This window comes from Piliocolobus tephrosceles, chromosome 10 (genome assembly GCF_002776525.5).
Source record: "Piliocolobus tephrosceles isolate RC106 chromosome 10, ASM277652v3, whole genome shotgun sequence".
Lineage (NCBI taxonomy): Eukaryota > Metazoa > Chordata > Mammalia > Primates > Cercopithecidae > Piliocolobus > Piliocolobus tephrosceles.
In genome coordinates, this window is record NC_045443.1 from 48,667,034 (window position 1) to 48,689,321 (window position 22,288).

General features: G+C 42.7%; 1 protein-coding gene across 1 annotated transcript in view; it reads left to right on the plus strand.

Moving 5' to 3' along the window:
* SLC4A8 (solute carrier family 4 member 8) overlaps positions 1-22,288 on the plus strand; it is a 90,690-nt gene that overhangs the window by 20,037 nt on the left and 48,365 nt on the right. The window contains exons 3-11 of the mRNA XM_023211082.3: positions 7,107-7,253; positions 7,741-7,876; positions 9,175-9,335; positions 12,957-13,145; positions 14,157-14,248; positions 15,577-15,734; positions 16,831-16,918; positions 17,941-18,087; positions 19,229-19,329. Coding sequence (XP_023066850.1) covers positions 7,107-7,253; positions 7,741-7,876; positions 9,175-9,335; positions 12,957-13,145; positions 14,157-14,248; positions 15,577-15,734; positions 16,831-16,918; positions 17,941-18,087; positions 19,229-19,329 — 1,219 coding nt within the window. The remainder of the gene's footprint in view (positions 1-7,106; positions 7,254-7,740; positions 7,877-9,174; positions 9,336-12,956; positions 13,146-14,156; positions 14,249-15,576; positions 15,735-16,830; positions 16,919-17,940; positions 18,088-19,228; positions 19,330-22,288) is intronic.

The window sequence follows — 22,288 nt, forward strand, 5'->3', positions numbered from 1 at the left end:
AGCCCAGAGGAGCCGAGCACCTTGTTGTATGTGCTAATGAGCTCTGTGTGAGTGCTGGGTAAACAGTGTGCATGTACTGCATTGTACCTTGCTTGGTAGGCGCAATCTCCATCTGCAGGGTAGGTCAAACCTATGGTTCCTGTCCTGCTTCACATGATTCATTGCCAGTTCACTAAAGATTGCTCTCTGCATGTGTATATGTACTTATTTTTAAAAATATACAGTAAAATTACATCTTTCCTGTAATTTTTACTAAATTGGAATACTTTATTTGCACACAGATAGTTCCAAAAGACTAGGTTTGACCCTTTTTGGAAAAAAGAATAGGGAGTTAGATGGGAAGAAATGGGAATTGGGTGAGTTGGTAGGTAGAAGAGCGGGGCAAAGAACGGTTGAATGGCCAACAAAGTGACCACAGAATTAGTTTAATGAAGTCACTGGATGGCCAGCTTCCAGTTAGATGGACTGGATTTTATTGGTGCAATATTCATTTTCTAGTGTCTGTTTGTCATCTTTTCTGCCAATTTTTCTCACAAAATCCAAGTCCTTGCTTTAGAACCCCCACACTATAAATTGATGCCTGATTTTCTGATAGTCACTTGGTCCTTCTTAGCTCTGACCCCCTGCTGAACTTGACTTCATTTTTGCCTGTCTCTCTGATATTTTCAAAAGGCAGGCATTGTGATTGGCTAATGTTCATGAGAATTGTACTAAAGTAAGCTTTACCTTACTTCCTACAGAACCATTCAAGGCATCTATAGGATGTCTTCCCCATTATGCCTCAAACATACATAGTGAGAATTTAGATACCAAGCAAAACCATATATTATTCAGTCAGCAAACATTTACGAAGCCCCTTCTGTGGTCGCTTTCTGCAGTAGTAAGTCAGGACATGAGAACAATTGAACCATCGTGTCTTTTCTGAAGAATAACCTAGCCTGAAACTTTCATAGGACTTGAACGTTAGAACCTGGACTAGCTAGCCATCATCTGGACAAGCCCAGGAAGTCATTTGGTCTGGCCTCCTTGTTTTACTTTAATAGTGACAGTAAGTAATGTAAACCAATAACATGAAATCTAATAATGCAGTTTCTAATATCCAATCACTGCCTCCTCAATTTCTCCTTTAAAATTAAATAATACCAGCCATATACCAGCGTGAGCCCAGTGGAAGTATTTGGAATGGGCTCAATCAAGGAGCAAGGAGAAGTAGAGGTTCTAGCCTGGCCAGTAATCCTTTGCGGGGTTTGTTGGGAAGAAGAAACCCATGGTTGGGATGTCTCTATTGAAGAACTGAAAGTCACCTCTCACTGAGGCTGTTCTTAACCTACGCCCAGCTCTATCTAGCTGTACTAGATTTTACAACACCCAGGTCATCATTTTAGAGGCCAAAGTGGTTGTTTAGTTTTAAATTTTGTTTTGTTTTGTTTTCAGGCAGGGTCTCACTCTGTCACCCAGACTGAGTGCAGTGGTGCGATCGTGGCTCAACCTCCTGGGCTCGAGTGATCCTCCCACCTCAGCCTCCCAAGTAGTTGGGACTACAGGCATGCTCCATCATACCTGTGCTAATTTTTTATTTTTTATAAAGGTGGAGTTTGCTATGTTGCTCAGGCTGGTCTCAAACTACTGAATGCAAATGATCCTCCTTCCTTAGCCTCCCAGAGTGTTGAGATTACAGGTGTGGGCTGCTGTGCCTGGGCAGAAGTGGTTGTTCAGGATCTAATTATGCTTTTTACAGCCCATAGATTCTTCATGAACTGCCACTGCCTGTTTTTCTGTCCTTGTACATCTCCTTTCCTTCCCTTTTCTACCTTGTACTGGCCCTACTGGCCATCCTTTTGCCTCAGAACCAGCTCTGCACATTCCTACCTTAGGACCTGTACACTTGATCTTCCACCTTCATGGAACACTCTTCTCCCAGATCTTCTCATGGCCTCTCCTTCTTATCACTCAGATGTCCCCTCTAATCATTTTAAAGTCTCCCTTCTCCATCCTACCCCTTTCCCTAGACACTCTAGCATTGTACCTTATTTGGTTCGTAGTAATAATCAATATTTAAATTTTTTTTGTTTTCATTTCTGACCTCCTCCAACCAGGATATGTGTCCTGAAGACTTTGTTCTGTTCACTATTGTATCCCCAGCCCTTGGGACAGGATCTGGCACAATTGCTTGACTCTAGTCTGCTGCTAATGCCACCTGGGTTAGTCTCAGTAGTGTGCTACAGGGATTTCATTAACATACTATAATGGAACATAATGAGTTACCAAATGATATTTTATTAAGATGGTATTCAATTTGGTATTTTCATGCTATATGCTTTTTATAGTTTATGCTGATAATGTCAGGGTCTGGAATCCCACATCTTAGCAGATGACCTCCTCTGGCTCTATATTTCTGTTTCTATGAAGTTGCAAGATGACTCCATTATGTTCAGAGATCTGCCTCTTAAAAATGACCTGAGATATACACGAGGCAACAGAAGACTCTCCTGAGACGGGAGGGTAAGAAGTGCAATTCCACCGGATACTAAACATTTTATCCTCCTGCCTCTTAACATTCTAGCAGATCTCTGATCATCTTATCCTCTAATCCTTACTGTTTCTTTTTTATTTTGCTTTATCACTTTGGAATTTGGAAAACAGAGAGGTCAAATAAAAGGAGAGACAAATAGAGAAAGGTGTTAGAGTGGCACCCAAGGCACTTTAACCTGACTTGGAAGTGGAGAGCACTATCAAGGAAATTGAGTGCAGCCTTAGGAAACCCCATTGCTGGGAAAAGAAGAAGATAAAGAGTTGACAACTCTTCCCATCAAGTCTCCTTCTTGGGGAAGTCTTCCTGATGAAGCTCTCCATTCTCAGGTCAGTTAGGACTTTATCAACCTCCCCATGCCCTGGTGAGTACTTTATTTGCCCTAAACACATTCAGTTTGGTTACATGTTCCTTTTGTGGCCCCTTTCAGGTCAGAGTCAGAGGCCCTCTTAGGTCAGATTATGTACTCCTGAGGAGGTCCTAAGGGCTTATGCTCTGCAGGGAGGTACTTAGGAGATATTCTATTTGCTGAACATTTGTGGAACAATGACCATATGTGAAACACTGTGCTTCATTATGTAGGCATTCTGAGAGAAAGGTCTAACTTGGGACAGTGAGGAAATTGCAAGTGAAGAGTGGAGAATAAGAGAGATAGCCGCTTAACTTTGATGCAAAGTAGAAAAATAAGTATATGAGAAAAGCGCTAACCAAGGGTGCTGGGAATCTGCCTCTCTCTCTCTCTCTCTCTTTCTCTCTCTCTATCTATCTAGAGATAGGGTCTCATTCTGTCACCCAGGCTGGAGTGCAGTGGTAATGATCATAGCTCATAAGCTCATGCAGCTGAACTCCTGGGCTCAAGCAATCCTACCACTTCAGCCTTCCAAATAGCTAGGACTACAGGTGCACACCACCACACCTGGCTATCTTTTTTTTTTTAATAACTTTTGTGGAGATGAGATCTCACTGAGTTGCCCAGGCTGGTCTCAAACTCCTGGCCTTAAACAGTCTTCCTGCCTTGGCCTCCCAAAGTGTTGGGATTACAGGCTTGAGTCACTGTGCCTGGCCTGGCACTGGGAATTTAAAGGAATGAGGCAGCACATCCGATGGGGGAAATCAGAAATAATACCAAGAAGGAAGGTGTATTTGCAGTGCATCTTGAATAAGTGAGCCAAGCCAGTGTCTGGAAAACACTGGCACTTTTGTGGAATAGCAGTTTGATTCTGGTAGAGAAAAGAGTATGAGGTGATGGTGGGTACAGCAGTCAAGGCCATGAGGAGGAAATGGAGTCAAAACCACGCCATTTGGTTGCTGAGGTACATGGCAGTTATACATCTCTAGGTTTTTTTTCCCCCAGAATGTTGATTCTCTGTGAGCATGTGGGATTTCCATTTTTTATTTTTTTGAGTCAGAGTCTCGCTCTGTCACCCAGGCTGGAGTGCTGTGGTGTGATCTCTGCTCACTGCAACCTCTGCTGCCCAGATTCATGCCATTCTCCTGCCTCTCAGCCTCCCAAGTAGCTGGGACTACAGGCACCCACCACCACGCCCAGCTAATTTTTTGTATTTTTTAGTGGAGACGGGGTTTCACCATGTTAGCCAGAATGGTCTCGATCTCCTGACATTGTGATTCGCCCGCCTCGGCCTCCCAAAGTGCTGGGATTACAGGCATGAGCCACCGCGCCCGTCCGGGATTTCCACTTTTTGTTTCTCTTGAGCTCGTTACTCAATTCTTGAGAGGTCTTTCAATTTTTTTCCCCACTGAATGTATAATTTGTATTAAAAGTATAAAAGACTAAAAAGGAGATTGAGTACTGAGCATGAAGGTCCTGAATTCCTATGGGTGAGCCGTGCATGATCAGGGCTGTAACTAGGAGGATTTGTTTGCAGGGTTAATTTAATGTGAGAGACAGGCCCCTACTTTGTCAAAGTGGGAGTTTTGATGGCCCTAATCTATAGAAAGTACAGTGAGGGAGAAAGGGAATGGAGTTGAAAATCTAAGGTAATGATCAGGTTTCAAGCATAGGAAGTTGAGAAAATGGCAAGGCCATGAACAGAAACATGGAATGAGTGTAAGACCGATTTGAGATGGAGGATGGTGAGTTTGCTTTGTGACATGTTAATCATTGTAGATAGAGATTTGAAGGTCATTTGTAGAAGTGAATTTTGAAAATAGAAGAGTGTTTAACACTAAAAAGAGAGAAGAAAAGGGCCAAGGACAGAAACCTGAGGAGCTTTCCTTTGGTGATTTGTTGGGGAATGGAGCAGCACAGTCAGAGTAGTGCAAGTGAACCAGGGGAGGGCAGTGGCACCAGAGCTCAGGGAACCCAGAGCATCCAGGTGGTTTGGATACTGCCTGCAACGTGTGGGCTCTCAAGAAAGTCTTTCGAACTAAGCTGAGAGAGATGTAAGATGATGGAGATTTGGTGAATGAGTGGTGTGGTGTCCCTAACGAGGGAAGCTTCAGCACAGACTGGGGTCGGAAGCCATATGCAGAGGCTGTGGAACAAGGAAGTGGTAAGGAAAGGGAGTCAGGCTGTGACTGTTTTTGGAAGTGGTTTGATAGAGAAGGAAAGAGGAAACAGCAGAAGCTTGGGAGGGTAGCACTGCTTAGGAAGGTTTCTTTTTAAGAAGTCAGGAGAAACCTGTGGCAGGGATGGATGGAAAGGAGAGACTGAGGAGAACAGAAGCAACAGGACATTAGAGGGGTGGGAGGCAATGAGATAGACAGTCATACTCATTAACATACCCAGCTTGGCAGAGGAGAGGGGGCCGGACTGAGGAAGAGAAGAACTTCTTCCATCTCTTCTCAGGAAAAATTGAAGTGAGGGTTGGGTACAGTGGTTCACACCCGTAATCCCAGTGCTTTGGGAGGCCAAAGCAGGAGAATCACTTGAGCTCAGGAGTTTGAAACAAACCTGGGCAACATGGCAGGACCTTGTCTCTACTGAAAATCAAAAAAATTAGCTGGGTGTGGTGGTACACACCTGTGGTCCTAGCTGCATGGGAGGATCACTCAAACTTGGGAGTTCAAGGCTACAGTGAGTGGTGATCACACCACCACACTCCAGCCTGGGCCACAGAGTGAGACCCTATCTAAAAAAGAAAGAAAAAAAGAAAAGAAAAGAAAAGAAAAGAACTGAAGCAATGTCACCTGCTCTCAGCAGGAAGGAATGTGGATAAGGTTGTAGATTTGAAGACAGTGGCTAAGGATTAGAACAGCTCCTTTGGTGGAAGATGTGGGGAATGGGTCTGAGATCTAGAGTGCTGAGCAGCAGTAACCAGGCAGAAATGGGAGAAGACCAAGGCATGGTGCCTTGGGCATGGGAGCATCAGCAGCCCCAAATTCTGGGCTTCAGGTTTGGCAAGAAGGCAAGGGGAGGCCAGGTAGAGGTGACAGAGACCTGGAAATCTGGATCAAAACAAAAGCAGGCTTATAGAAGGAATAAGGCCAGATGTGGTGACTCATGCCTGTAAACCTGGCGCTTTGGGAGGTGGAGACAGTAGGATTGCTTGGGGTCAGAAGTTTGAGATCAGCTTGAACAATGTGGCCAGACCCCGTCTCTACAAAAAATTGAAAAATTAGCTGGGTGTGGTGGTGCACACCTGTATTCTTAGCTACTTGGGAGACTGAGGTGGGAGGATTGCTTGAGCCCAGGAGTTCGAGGTTGCAGTGAGATATGACCAGGCTACTGCCTGGGTGACAGAGTGAGATACTGTCTCAAGAAGAAAAGAATAGGAGGAAAAGAAAAGAAGGAATAGGAGCAGAGGAACTAGGGAGGGAACAATATTGGGTCACTTATTTTCTCATGTTCCCCTCTCTCTGTATAGTATTTAATGTCTTTTTTAAACCCTAGCCTCACCCTCCTCATGACTTATAACTAGTCTCTTTTAGTACTGTTCTAGATTGTGTGTGCTACAATGTAGAAAATAAAATAATGGAAGCTGATCCTAGGATGAATACATCCTAGGCTGCTACAATTTATTCCAGGCATTGTGTTAAGCATTTTGCATGCATAACCTTATTTACTGCTTATGAAAACTCTGTGAGTTTAAGTGCTAAGCTTTTAATATTTCTTCTTAAAGATGAGTCACAGAGAGATTGGATAAATTATTCAAGGTCACATGGCAAGTGAATGATGGAATTGAGTTTTGGACCCAGGTGGGCTGATTTGAGCCTTACCTGTGCTCTTAACCACTTTTCTAAACTGCCTCTCTGCCAAGACCTGCCACACTTGTCATAGAGCAACTGTATTGCCTTAAAAAAAATCACTCAGTCAAATTGTCATCGTCATAACAATAACATCTGAATCAGCCTTTACAGTTTGGAAATCACATTATTTCTTCAGTCTTCACAAGATCTCTGTGAAGTTTGCAGGCGTGTGCAGGACAAAGGAAGAGACCTTCAACTCCAAAATCTCTATATCTTTACTCCTGGAAGTCTTTGAAGTTTTGTTATTCCAGAGTGTGACCAGACCAAAGAACTGTGATATTTTTTTCTCTTAACTATGCTAGGCATTTTTTTTTTTCCTTTTTTTAACTAAAGGAGTTCTTTCCACAGACCTTCTGCTTCTTTCCAGGTCATAGAACTCTATATGTGGGAGTTCGGATGCCGCTTGGCCGGCAGAGCCATCGGCACCACCGCACTCATGGCCAGAAGCACCGGAGACGAGGGCGAGGCAAAGGAGCCAGCCAGGGGGAGGAAGGCCTGGAAGCCCTGGCCCACGGTAATGGCCTTGGGAGACAGGGCGGGTGTCCATGGCCCAGAGACATGGGGAGGCTGAGGGGACATGTGACTGACATTAGCAGCTGGTCTTGATTCTTGAGCCTTTTTGTAGGATTTTCAGAGCTTCCTTCCAAGAAGAAATGCCTCTAAGAGGCAAAAATATTTTCGTGAAAACTTCACAGTTCTGACCTCCTAAAATCAATACCATAATAGGTAAAATCCCTTGCTAGAGAATTAGCCAATCTTTTTGATCAAAATTCATCAGTTTTCCAGTTTCTTGTGGGTTTTCTTCAAGTGGTCTTCATTCATAAATTTTTCATCCCATGAAGCTACTTCTACAGAGTAGCTTTTCCTCTGAGAATAAAGAAATATTTTTCTTCTGCATTCGTTGTCTATATATATTCCTAAAGTTGTTAGGTAGGGAAGAATGCTATTTCTGTTCTAAATGTGAGGCTAGAGCAGACCTTTCTCTTTGGTTGATTTCCTAGACACACCATCTCAGCGTGTTCAGTTCATTCTTGGCACCGAGGAAGATGAAGAGCATGTGCCTCATGAGCTGTTTACAGAGCTGGATGAGATCTGTATGAAAGAGGGAGAAGATGCTGAGTGGAAGGAAACAGCCAGGTGAGGCCCTAAAATGGCCTGCATCAAGATCTGCTTGGGTAGGCAAATGTATACCTTTCAGCAAGTAACAGGCCTGCCTGCCTTATTTCTTCTTGGGAGAAGCTGTGACTGACATGGGGACTGACATTCCAGCGTCTCCCATGGAGAGTTTTGGTGTTGGCGTCTTTATGATGTCTTTGGTGATATCTATGCCAGTTGACCTGGAGCATGGGATGGTGAAATAACATGGGATATTCAGGGGTCCCCTCTCATTTCTTTGGGGCTCAGAGTAAGTTTATGGGCTATCTTGGTACTATTATAGGTCTGGCTTAGAAGATGTAGACAGGACCACCTTCATGGGGACCTAGTTTAGCAGACGCAGCATAGGTCCAGACTTCTTCTGCAAGTGAACCATAGGGTTCAAATTCACCGGCAGTCACAGAGTTTTTGAGACTTTAACTTCCTCTGGGACAATTCAACCTCATAGAGACCCTTGGGATTATACCCACCCTGACTGTAGGCTTCCTGGAGTGGTTGTAGAATAACTATGCTTCTCTGAGACTCAAATCCCAGAAGAGCCCTCAGGATAACCAAGGACATGTCTAGGCTCCTCTAGTAACTGACCAGTGAACCTTACAGATGATGCCTGAGCCTCGAGGAAGGAGCGAGGTGGGTAATTAGGAAAGTGTGGCTTCAGCTCTCACTGAAACAGTTCTTGCTGGATACCTGCTGTATTGTAAATGTTATGGGTTGAGAGATTTAAACAGGCCAATTGACCTGGTACTAAGTGAAAAGGCAATTAGTCTTTTGTTATTCTGTCTTGGCAGACTTCTAAAGGTCACACAGAACACTGAACACTAAAGGTCACACAGGACAATGATAAAAAGAAAAATATCATTTTATTAATGTGATTTGTCAATGTGTCCAAATGATATAGATTAAATCTATTTTTTTAATTGTACAGGTAACTCATGCTCATTATAGAAAGTTTAAGAATAAAGATAAGCAAAAAGAAGAAAAAAATTGTAATTCCACAGCTGCAGGGTTAATGAGGAATGTAATATTTGGTGTCTTATACATGTATGTATTTTACTTTAAAATTTTTTTAAAAATGAGAATGGAATTAAACTATACTCAATCTTGCAGTGTTCTATTTCCTGCTTTTTTCACTTACCAATGTACCCTGAACATATAGATTAGATTTTACAATGTTCAGTATGGCTATCCAGATATTTTCCTCTGTGGCTTACATTGGAGATTCTCTCTTAAAAATTCCTCATTTTCTATCTTTGGCATCTAGTTATTTGTAATGCTTTCAGGTGGCTGAAGTTTGAAGAAGATGTTGAAGATGGAGGAGAGCGCTGGAGCAAGCCTTACGTGGCAACCCTTTCATTGCACAGCCTGTTTGAGCTAAGGAGCTGCCTTATTAATGGAACAGTTCTTCTGGATATGCGTGCAAATAGCATAGAAGAAATTTCAGGTAAGGTTGGGGAAGGGAAAACAGAGAAACTTTCTTATAAATTTAAGAAGAGTGGGGAAAAAAAAGAGTGTGGTATGGCAGAAAAAATACAGTTGTGTGACCTTGGGCAAGCCACAACCTTCCAGGCCTCAGTGTCCTTGACTGTGGGAAGTATTTCAGGCTAACAAACGACTCTACCTACTTCACAGGTATATAATGGGATTCAAATGACATGGTGTTAAGTTTCCATTTGTCTGTTTATTCAGCAAATGTTTTATTTTGTATCTGCTATATACTTGGTAATGTGGTAGGCATGGGGGAATAAAGTCCCCTTGGGTACGGTGACTCACACCTGTAATCCCAGCACTTCAGGATGCCAAGGTTGGTGGATAACTTGAGCTCAGGAGTTCCAGGCCAGCCTGGTCAACATGGTGAAACCCTGTCTCTACAAAAAGTACAAAAATTAGCGGGCCATGGTGGCTCATACCCATAGTCCCAATTATTCAAGAGGCTGAGGCACGAAGATCACTTGAGCCTGGGAGGTCAAGGCTGCAGTGAGCCAAGATGGTGCCACTGCACTCCAGCCTAGGTGACAGAGTGAGACCCTGTCTCTTAAAAAAAAGAAAAAAAGAAAAAGAAAGAAATGGTTTCTACCTGCAAGGAGCTCACCTTCAAGTGGGGGAAATAGCCATGGAAATGACAATTAAAATAAGTGCAATGACGGAGACGTGCTTGATAATAATTAGAGAAAGGGACAATTGGAAGTTGTGTGGAAAAAAGGAGTAAAGAGAATTAAAGACTTGAAAATATAGCATCTAGGGCAGATATGCAGGAACTTGAGCCAAAGTGCCTCTACCTCTTCAGTGAGATGTGAAGGGGAGATGTCTGATTGTTCTTCCTGAAGTGATTGAGTGTTAAGTTATTGTGTTTGGGGCCTGCATGGAGAAACACCTGGGTGCATGGTGTGAGTTTTCCCTTGAATTGGTTCTGTTTGGCTGGACAGGTTAAAGAAATATTTCTCCAAATCTTTCTCTATTTCAAGTATCCAAGTCATTCTGTCTCTCTGGGATCATAGGAGGACCCAGGAGAGAGGTAAGCACTGATGGGACATTGGGTCCCCCTCTTTTTCAGGGAGGTACCCCAGAAGTATCACTCTGCCTGGGAAAAATGAAATTCTCATGTTCATCATTGGAGTCACATTTTTCTAACTTTTGATTATTTGTCTTAAATCCCATAAATGTCTCTAAAAAGGTTGTTTGTTAGGGAGAAGAATCCCTGGGGGCCATTGAAGCTGTTTAAAACTTTGTAAACGGCCGGGCGCAGTGGCTCAAGCCTGTAATCCCAGCACTTTGGGAGGCCGAGGCGGGCGGATCACGAGGTCAGGAAATCGAGACCATCCTGGCTAACACGGTGAAACCCCGTCTCTACTAAAAAATACAAAAAACTAGCCGGGCGAGGTGGCGGGTGCCTATAGTCCTAGCTACTCGGGAGGCTGAGGCAGGAGAATGGTGTAAACCCGGGAGGCGGAGCTTGCAGTGAGCTGAGATCCGGCCACTGCACTCCAGCCTGGGCGGCAGAGCGAGACTCCGTCTCAAAAAAAAAAAAAAAAAAAAAAAAAAAAAAAAACTTTGTAAACAACAGCAGTCACTGGAGAGTTTTGGACAGGGTAATGATCAATCAGATTTTGCATATTAGAAAGATAATGATGACAGCAATATGGAGGGTGAATTGATGGGAGAAATGCATTAGGCTATTGCAGTAGTTCAGGTGAGATCACCTGTACTGTGGGCAGTGGCAGTTAAGGGGTGGATAATTTTTCTTCTGATAACTTTTTTTTTTTTTTTTTGAGACGGAGTCTTGCTCTATCGCCCAAGCTGGAGTGCAGTGGCCGGATCTCAGCTCACTGCAAGCTCCGCCTCCCGGGTTCACGCCATTCTCCTGCCTCAGCCTCCCGAGTAGCTGAGACTACAGGCGCCTGCCACCTCGCCCGGCTAGTTTTTTGTATTTTTTAGTAGAGACGGGGTTTCACCGTGTTAGCCAGGATGGTCTCGATCTCCTGACCTCGTGATCCGCCTGTCTTGGCCTCCCAAAGTGCTGGGATTACAGGCTTGAGCCACCGCGCCCGGCTTTTTCTGATAACTTTAAGCGATAAGAGAGACAGGAGGCGATAGATAGAGGGAGAAATGAGGTGGATGTTCTTTTTTTTTTCCCCCAAGATGAAGGGTCCTGAAGCATGATTATAATATCGGGAGAAGGAACCAATGAATATAAAGGTTAAAAATACAGAAATATGGCTCTTCAGCTTGAATATGAAATGGATCTTCCTCATTTATTGCTTCTAGTACTTGGATAGTCGTGGATGGAATTAGAAATTGAGGATAGGTTGAGGTTTTTGGGAAGCTTTTGAAGTAGTATGTAGGACTGAAGTAAAGTGCTGTGATTCTTCACATCAGGTACCTAATATATTCATAATATTTTAGTGATACAGAGTAAAGTGCATAAAGGAAAATCAGCACTCTCTCTATATCATCTTGTTTAATTTCCCGTAACAACCTTCTGCCAGATAATATGAGCTCCATGTTACAGATGAAGAACTGGAGTATAGAGAGATTATATACCTTGCTCAAGATCACACAGCTAGAAAGTGGTAGAACAGGGAAAAAAGGTGGGCCTTTAACTCCAGAACCCATACTGATAACTGCTCTGTTGACTGCCACTTATCCCTAGGTATTGAGATTTTTTTCCCCTTCAACTCTGTTGGGCTTGATAGGTTTAAAGGTGATGCTTGGTGGTAACTGTCTGGGGTTAGTGGTTAACTTAATTTTTCTTTTTTTTTCTTTTTTGGGACGGAGTTTCGCTCTGTCGCCCAGGCTGGAGTGCAGTGGCGCGATCTCAGCTCACTGCAAGCTCCGCTTCCCAGGTTCATGCCATTCTCCTGCCTCAGCCTCTGGAGTAGCTGGGACGACAGGCGCCCGCCACCTCGCCCAGCTAATTTCTTTTTTTCTGTATTTTTAGTAGAGACAGGGTTTCACCATGTTAACCAGGATGGTCTCGATCTCCTGACTTCGTGATCCGCCCGCCTCGGCCTCCCAAAGTGCTGGGATTACAGGCTTGAGCCACTGCGCCCAGCCAACTTAATTTTTCTTACAGATTCCTCTTCTAAATATCCCTTTGGAGTTCTACAGTTATAGTTCTTCTTGACAATTATAGCAATGTTAAAATCTTCGAGGAAGGGAATGTAGCGGAAATTTGGCAGATGACAGAACAAAGTAGGTGATAATGTGAACTTTCAAATTACACAGTCCTGAATTTGAATCCCAGCTCTGCAAACTGCTAGATGTAAGACGTTGGAGAATTTTCTAGCATTTGGGACTCAGTTTCCTCATTTGTAAAAATTGTTGTGCTAGTGCTCACTAGTTTCTATGCCCAATAATAATAATTTGTTACATGATTAAAGTATAACTTTTCGCAGTCACTATCATCAAATGGTACTTTCAGACATGAAGCTAAAATTGCACCTCAATGACCCTAGTGGAGCTGCTTCCCCCTACTCTATGCCCTTTACCCCACTCCACCTGATGTTGGCCTCCTTGCGTTCATTAACCCTCAGTCTGAGTGTTCATGTGAGTGCCTACTTTCCAGACCTGATCCTGGATCAGCAAGAACTGTCCAGTGACCTGAATGACAGCATGAGAGTTAAAGTGCGGGAAGCCCTTCTCAAAAAGCATCATCATCAGAATGAAAAGAAGAGAAACAACCTCATTCCCATTGTTCGCTCCTTCGCTGAGGTTGGCAAGAAGCAGTCTGATCCTCATTCAATGGATAAACATGGTAAGATTATTAGGTGATTTTTCTCTCGTTATTAATAAGACATTGGGAACTAGTTGGAGATACTGACTTACTAGGGGTAGGGGCTGTATTTGTCTAATATGTTTCCATGTCTACTTAGGCACTTAATACTTTTTCAAGACTAGTAAGATTGTTGACTGGGACTGGTGCCCATCTCTCTCTCATGGCATTCCTCAGATAGGTTTTAACGGACCCAAAGTGAGGGACTTATGCCCCAGGGTGGCCTCAGAACTGGTGTAGCTTTTGAGAGATAGCCACATTGAGGATAATTTGAGACCAGAGAAAGTAAACTGGAGCTTTTTAGGAGCAAACAAATGTCTTAGATTAGGGAGGCAAAATACAGTAAAGTAGGTTCTTGAGTCAGACTTGTAGGCTTGTGATTGTGGCTTTACCACTCACAAAATGTATGACTTTGGGCACTCTACTAAGCCTCTTTAAGTCTCACTTTCTTACCTATAGAGTAAGAGTAATAATGGGACCTACTCCACAAATTTATTGTGAACTTCAATGAGTTAATCCATGTAAAGCCTTAGCCAGATGCATGGTGGATTATAAGCACTCAGAATTTCGGCTGCTGATTGGTTCCTTTTCCTGTGGCCAGGCAGGGTCTCATCTACATTTGTTTCCTGGTCTCTACTCATATTGAATCACCAGGTGCAGGGGATATGCCTGGGAATCTATATTTTTGAAAAGTTTTCCATAGGGGGTCTCTCATATGCACATCTGGTGAAGGATCACTGCCTTAATAGAGAAATAAAAGAGGGTCATAAATGTGTTCAGAAAGAAGGTGCAGAAGTAGCAAGAGCTCTGTCCTCTTACCACTAACTAGTAGATAAGGAGAAAGATGTGCGTGGGTCTTGACTTCATAGTCATCTTAACCTCTTTTCTATGCAGGCTTTGCAGGAGAAGGCAGAGCCAACTGATGCTGGGTGGGATGTGTCAGAAGGGGAAAAGGGCAGGGACTCAGGATTTTGTTTGATTTTCTCCAAATAGGTCAAACCGTGTCTCCTCAGTCTGTTCCAACTACAAATCTTGAGGTAAAAAATGGAGTCAATTGTGAACACAGTCCTGTGGATTTAAGCAAGGTGAGCAGAGTCGTGGGAAATTGGCTTCTAGGCCTATGGTTCTTTTTAGTGGAATCCAGAGTTTAATTGCTGGAATCTGGGTAAGGTTTAGTGTTTCAAGACTCTTTCCCTAAGACTAGAGCTTTTTCTGCATAAAAGGAGGCCCATCTGTGCATGTCTTTTCCCTTCTACTTCAGCCTGGATGAAGCTGACTCAACAGTTTCTTCCTCCAGATTCAACCTACTGAAAACTGAGACTAGCTACTTAGAATCTTCCCTAACACAGATCTCTTGATTTTTCAATTATTTTTTTGGTGCCTGCTCTCCAGCAGTTCCTTCTCACCCCCAAGGGTTTTGCCAAAACAGTATTTTGGATATCTATTTAGAGACAGATGTCTCCTAAAACTAATTCTTGGTTGAAGCTCTCCTTGAGGACTGTGACTTTGGTATCTGAGGCCTTCTGTAGTAGCAGTGCCTCACTGCAGCTTCTGGTCCAAGCCTTGGTCTCCTTGTCTCTAGCCTCTCCTTGCTCTGGTCTATCTTTGACACTGTGTTTCTAAAACATAGATAGTGTCTTATCACTTTCTCTGCTCATAAGGGCTGTCCATTTTATTTAGAAAACCTGAAACCCCTGACAAAACATTTGAGTGTTTAAAAAGGGAAAGAATGTGACCCAGAGCTTCAGAAACATTTCTCTTGGAGGAAGCTTAGGGGACTGGGATTGAAATAAGAATACCTGGTTTTAAAATCCAAATCTATACCTTAAAAGCTCTGTGGTCCTGGGCAAGGCAACTTCACCTCTCTGGGTTTCAGATACTTCATTTTTTTTTTTTTTTCCTTTAAGTGGGACGAATACAGTCTGTCATATCATCCTTCTGGGGTTTTTGTAAGGATCAAATAAGATAGTGTAAGAAAACATTTGCTAACCATAAAATGACATATGAGTGTAAGGTATGAGGAGGGTGATTGATATTTAAGGTGATGGGGTCGGGTGCCGTGGCTAACGCCTGTAATCTCAGCACCTTTAGGGGCTGATGCGGGTGGATCACATGAGGCCAGGAGTTTGAGACTAGACTGGCCAACATGGCAAGACCCCATCTCTACTAAAAATACAGAAAAATTAGCTTTACATGGTGGTGCATGCCTGTAATTCCAGCTACTGGGGAGCCTGAAACACAAGAATTGCTTGAACCTGGGAGGCAGAGAGCTGTGAGCTGAGATTGTGCCACTGCACTCCAGCGTGGGTGACAGGGTGAGACTCTGTCTCAAAAAAAAAGTAAATAAAAATTTAAAAAATGATATTTAAGGTGGTGGGTCCCAAGTTGTCAGAGGATTCTTTTAAACTTTCAGGTAGACCTTCATTTCATGAAAAAAATTCCTACTGGGGCTGAGGCCTCCAATGTCCTGGTTGGAGAGGTGGATATTTTGGACCGTCCCATTGTTGCCTTTGTGAGGCTGTCTCCAGCTGTTCTTCTCTCAGGCCTAACAGAAGTGCCAATCCCAACAAGGTAAAGGCAAAGATAAAACTCATGCATTGTATCTAATATTCAAATTTATGTAGTGTTGGTAGAAGAAACCAGTTAATACTGAAGTTTAGAATTAATTAATTTTAGGAATGGTGATTATAATTCAGCAGAAAAGCCAGATGTGCTGGTGTGTGCCTCTAATCCCAGCTACTTGAGAGGCTGAGGCGGGGATTACTTGAGCCCAGGAGTTTGAGCCTGCAATGAGCTAGAATCCGAGGATGGCACCATGGCACCCCAGTGTGGGTGACAGAGTGAGACTCTGTCCTTTTTTTAAAAAAAATCAGTAATCTCAGAAAATTGAGGTATATTTGATTAACCACCATGAAAAGGAATTCTGAGATTTCTCAGGCTGTGACTGCACAGTATCTACAGCCTTGGAAATAGAGAATTGAGACCATTCACGGGACATAGCAAGGGCCAATAACTTGTTAAAATAGGAAGCCAAGTCTTATCTTCTCAGTTCTATAGAGCCATATTCCAGGGAAACGTCTCTGAATAAAGGTATTTGTTTCCCTTTACACAATTCTGGCAGGGTTTGCATGGTTTGCAGATATACAAGCCTTTGTTCAAAAGGCTATTCATGCACTCTGAAGGTGGTGATGCTGGTGATTCGGAGCCCTGCTACTTACAGAGAGTATTCAGATGTCCAGAACACATTTAGACTCCTATGTAAGGCTTGATGATTTCAACTTCCTTATCCCTCTCCTCTCCCCATCATTTTCTTATTAGAACAATAAGTGGAATTCAGACAACCTTGAATGTGCACCACAGTGCCATGTTTTGAAAAAGCATATTTTCTACAGCTAGGAATTGTGTCTATGGAAACCCTAAGAAATGTAACTACATTATTGAATGATGCCACACAATAGCTTCCAATGCCCATAGTAGAGCTATTATTAGGTCAAGGCAACTCAAAGTGCTCCTTCATTACTGTCTCCTTGTTTTTTTTTTTTCTTTTTTGAAGGTGCAGTGATGATTTCTGTATGATAGGAGAGAGAAATCTTATGCTGTTTAGAGAGTACTAATAGCCCTTCTTTATATTTACTCACATAATTTCCTCCTCTGTGTGTTTTGCCAGATTTTTGTTTATCTTATTGGGTCCAGCAGGGAAAGGTCAGCAGTACCATGAGATTGGCAGATCCATGGCCACCATCATGACAGATGAGGTATGTGCAACTTGTGCTTCAGTCTTCCATCTCATAAATATTTATTGAATATTTACTCTGTGCCAGGCACTATGCTAATTGTTGGGAATAAAATACTTTCCATTGCAATGTCTGCTGGGAAGTAGTTCAGGGCACTTCTCTGAGAGCCTAGTGTGGAAGGACCAAGCTCTAAAGGATTTTTCTTTCTATGTTATCTCTCCTTTTTTGAGTAATCAAGAATGCAGAGAAATCTTTTTCTGGGGAAACTATTATTGCCAAGTAGGATATAGAGAGAAATATATTAAGGTTGGCTTAACTTTCAAGAGAAGATGGTTAATTAAATACATTCAAGCTCTTTACATATAGAAACCTCACTCCTGTTCCACTAAATGAGACCAGTTTGTATAAAGTCATGGGTATGACCTCAGGCAGTGTAGTGTGAATGTCTTGACTAGTCTGTACCAAAACAACCAGACATTTTGACATTTTGACATAGAACCCACAGTGCATACTCTAATAAGGACTGCACTGCTTGGTAAACTGCAAAGTAGGGCTTTCAAGGCATATGCCTTAGGCAGCAGAGGGAGGTGTGGCCTGTTTTTTATCAGCTTTCTTTGATTGGTAGGCTTAATTCATGAAGGGCCTTCATTAGTAATTCCATCCAGTGTTTCCAACCTTCATGATCAAGAAAATTTCCCTCTCAACCTGGGAAAACTGATTTAAAAAAAATTTTTTTTCATACATCTTGCCTTTCCTTCCATCCTTTGTGGAGGTAACATAATTGTACAACTTTAGAGTCATGTCTTATCTCTTCTTATACTAGCAGACATATATTTAGCTCTTTTTGATGCATCTCATTTCCACACTGATTTTTTAAATCCTTTTATCCTTGTACTTCTCTAAGTGCTAAAGTTTTCTGCATCTCAGATCCCCATGACAGAGATAAAAATCAAGAGGTTGTATTCATTTTTCACCATATCCATTGGTGATTGTTTCATGTAAAGTTACTTTTAACTTTCCTGAGGGTTTTTTCTTCTCTGTAGATTTTTCATGACGTAGCATATAAAGCAAAAGAGCGAGATGATCTCCTGGCGGGGATTGATGAGTTCCTAGACCAGGTGACGGTGCTCCCTCCAGGAGAGTGGGATCCCTCCATTAGAATTGAGCCACCCAAAAACGTCCCTTCCCAGGTAATGTATGCACATCAGCCAATGTGGCTATTGTCACTTACTGACTGCCCACCATGGACAAAGCAAAGACCATGTGGGTATATGCTAAATATATCAAGATGCAGCCCTGTTTTGGTGCACCTAGAATATCAAAACAGTAATGGAAATGAATCTGGGCCGGGCGTCGTGGCTCACACCTGTAATCCCAGCTCTTTGGAATGCTGAGGCAGGTGGATCACCTGAGGTCAGGAGTTTGAGACCAGCCTGGCCAACATGGTGAAACCCCATCTCTACTAAAATCACAAAAATTAATTGGGTGTGGTGGTGGGTGCCTATAATCCCAGCTACTTGGGAGGCTGAGGCAGGAGAATCGCTTAAACCTGGGAGGCGGAGGTTGTAGTGAGCCGAGATGGTGCCACTGCATTCCAGCTTGGGTGACAGAGCGAGACTCCACCTCAAAAAAAAAAAAAAAAAAAAAAGAATTTGCGTAACATAAATTGGCTCAGGTGTGATGGGGTTAGTCAGGATTACCTGAGGATGAATTTTAAGCCAAATTTTGAAGGATTTATGTGAAATAGCAGAGAGAAGGGAGAACATTTCTTGTGACTACATTGTATACAAGTCATCAAATGAAAAAATCAAGTTGTATAAAGAGAGCAAATAGAATGTCTGATATCTTTCTGACATATTAAAGATGGGAAAGGAACTCCTACTGTGTACTAGACACCAGCCAGGTGCTTTATATATGCAAATTCAGCCTTCCCGGGAACATCCCTTAAAAGATATTGCTATCTCTAGTTTTACAAAATGAGGAATAAAACTATCTTCTAGGACAAGATTTTAAGGTAAAGTAAGATTACACAGGGGCAGATTTGAAACTGGAACTTAGGTCATATCTGATGCCAAAGCTCCCATTTTTCTCTTTCTAGGCAAGGCTTAGTTAGGAGTTAGGTACTACGGAACAGGAAGAGAAATTATGGGGTATGTGTGTGTGTGTTTCAATAAAGTCAATAAGCTGCATCAAGTCAGTAAGTGTATTTGAAAGCTACAAACACTTGGGCATTTTTGGTTGCTTTTGGGTTATCCCATTGCCACTCCTTGCTGATAGCAGGATGGAAAGATAGATGTTACCTTTACTAATTTTGTAGTCTTCTGTTAAAAGGAAAAAAGGAAAATGCCTGGAGTTCCAAATGGAAGTGTTTGCCACATAGAACAGGAACCACATGGGGGTCACAGTGGGCCAGAACTTCAGCGCACTGGGCGGTAAGTCCTGGGACGTTTTACAGCAATGCTGCTTATTGGGTAGAAGTTATGTAAAGCAATGAGGTATCCTCTTTCTTTCAGCCTACTTCTCTGTAGTGGGAATTTATTGGCTGAAGAATGACATTTCAAATGGAATCACTGACTAGAAGTATTATGAATATATCAAATATCGTATTCATTCAAGTTTCTCAAATCACCTACCATGTTTTGTCTCACCTCCAGTCCTTCCTATCATTGTTCACTCTGATTTGAACACTCTTCCCTTTCCTCATCTCCTGGCTAACTCCTACCTATCCTTAGTCTCAGTTCTTGTGTCGCTTCCTTTGGAAAGCCTTCTAGGACTCTTTCTGGATGAGGTTAGGTGTTCCTGCTATGTAATATCACAGTATTGAGCTCTGACCTCCCTTCCCTACATTACAGCCTTTATCATACTTTATTATTATTGGTTGATCTATTGTCTTTTCTGCTAGACTGTTTGTTCCCAAAGAGCAGGGGCTCCATTACATTCCTAGGACCCAGCACAGTGCCCTGAACAGAGTAGGGTCTCAATATCTGCCAAATGAATGAAATGAATGAATACTTTTAGAATGATGTCTATTTTGTAGCATGGAATGGACTAGGTATGATAAATATTTTAGGTTAAGAAACATTTTAGGAAAACATTTTAGGTTAAGAAACTCCATTAGAGTAGGAAGACAGGTACTATTTTAGGTGTATGTGCCTCAGAATAGGCAATCTACTCTTCTAGGCCAACATTTTAAGGACAGATGTCCAAGGAGGAGGTAAGTGAGGGAAGCAGGTCCCCAGACCAGGAGGTTTTATTCCCTAGGTCAGAAGGTGGTAAACGAGAATGATATTCTGAGTTAGTGTGATATCCAGAGGTGTCCCCAGAGAAGGTTGAGACTATGGCTCTGTCTCCGTTAAGCTGTGCTGTGTTTAAGAAGGTTCTGCTGGGTAGAGATTCTCAGGGCAGGACTCAGATTATGGAAAGCAGCTTTTATGTCCTCTAACCCCTTGCTTTCTTCTTTTCTGCCTCCTTGCTTGAGGTTGCTTGAGGTTGCTTTCCTTACTCTTCTATCCTCAGCACTCCACCCAGTGGAAACTCAGAGTTGTTTTGGAATTGTGGAAAGCATTTTATTTTTCCAATCTTGGAAATCCAGGGAGAAACCAGGAGAGGAGACAGAGAAACAGGAGAGAATGGTACTTGACTAGCAGTGTCCTGCCGAGGAGCATGTTTCTGGTAGGAAAAATGTGTTGGAGGGTAGGGGAAGATAGCTGTGCTCTGGGAGGGAGTATTGGTGGAAAGAAGGAGTGCTTGCAATGGAAGGGCCACTGAAAAGAGGGAGCAGCCTTCCCTTTTTAAAAAACATTTTCTTTAAAGTTGGGAGAGGTCTCAATTAGGTGGGGAGGCCTGGTATTGAGAGGCAGTTCAAGGGAAGCATGTGTCCTCAGAAGGGGTTCCAGGATAGAGACTCTCCTAGAGGAGGTGGTAATTTTTTCAGGAAAAGGTTTTGAGTATGGATTTGATATTTCAAAATTATAATTTATCTTTTGGATATAAAGGGTATCCACAGTTTAGGAACTTAAGAGTTTGAAAGTAGTAGAATTTAGGGCAACAAGGTTTTCTTCAAACCAGTATCTGTGCAGAGGTGAGATTTTAGGTTGCTATTGGTGCCAAAGAAAACAAATGGATTAGCGTCCCAGGCTTTGTGAGAGGGGGTCACTTATAATCAATTCCACCTGAGGGTTTGGGAGACCATTATATTGGATCTCAACAGTTATAAGATCTTGGAAATGGCATCTGATGTCCCCAAGGAAATCCCATATTGCCAGGATCATATGCTTATTCACAAACCGCAAGTATCTTAACTCACAAATTCAAATGGAGTTTGAAGGAGTTCTCCCATAATGTCACGTCAGGAACTTCTGGAATTGACAAAGCTAAAAGGAAGCTCTGGGCTCAGAGCTTAGCTCTGCTTGATATGGGAGATGCTTCCTCTTTCTGAGCTTCTGTCATTTTCCTTAGGGCCCTTAGTAAAGGGCCTCAAGCCGTATGACCTTCCTCCCATTGTAGCCCCTTAGGCAAGGTGACATAATGGCTGCGAAGATCATATTTCCAGGCCAGCTCTGGCCTCTTTCTCAGTCTCAAATTATGTGGGAGGTAAATGTGAGCCTTTTATTTGCATGTGGACATCCTATAAGTTTCTGTACTTTCCTGGACTGCATATTAAAACCACATTAGCCTGGGTTTTATAATTTTTTGGACTATTAGTTGTGTTTCTTTGAGATGCAAAACTGCTTTATGCATGCCATGTTGCACAATCTTGGAGCAAAACTTGGATAACATCTTAGAGAATGTTATTCTTGTTGGATGGAGAAGTATTTGAAGGCAGGGTGAAGTAGACTCTAAGAAGGTGGGAAAGAAGACAAAATTGAAATGGTACTGTGAGTTCTGTATGATTTGACCCTCCAAGCCAGGGTTAAGACAGGTCTTAAACCTCCCTGATATTGACTAAGGCAGGGATGCCATAAGTAACAAAGAAGAAAATATGACTAGAGTGTTCCTAGGCCACAAGCTCCACAGCAAGGAGGGTGCTCTGGAAAGGGTCTTTTCAGGGTAGATTTCTGTCCCTTATGGGGGATGCCACTTTGGGGAAGGGTTAATGGAAAAAAGAATCAGGAGCTGCTATCTCGATGATCCCCCCACACTTCAAACAGGTTTCTTCCAAAGTATACCAGACAAATGGATGGTTGGCCTGTTTCTAAAGCCCTCCAGGGAAGGGTTCCTTAAGTCTATGCTCCAGAGCCTAGTGACCCTCTACACGGGTAAGTCCTTTCTTGCATCAAGCTTAAATTAAACTCATATCCCTGTGTGCCTCTTGCTCCAGAAAACTTGAATGTGAAGGACAGTGTTGAAAGGGAAAGGAAATCCCAAGTACAGAAAGAAGCATCCATGCCT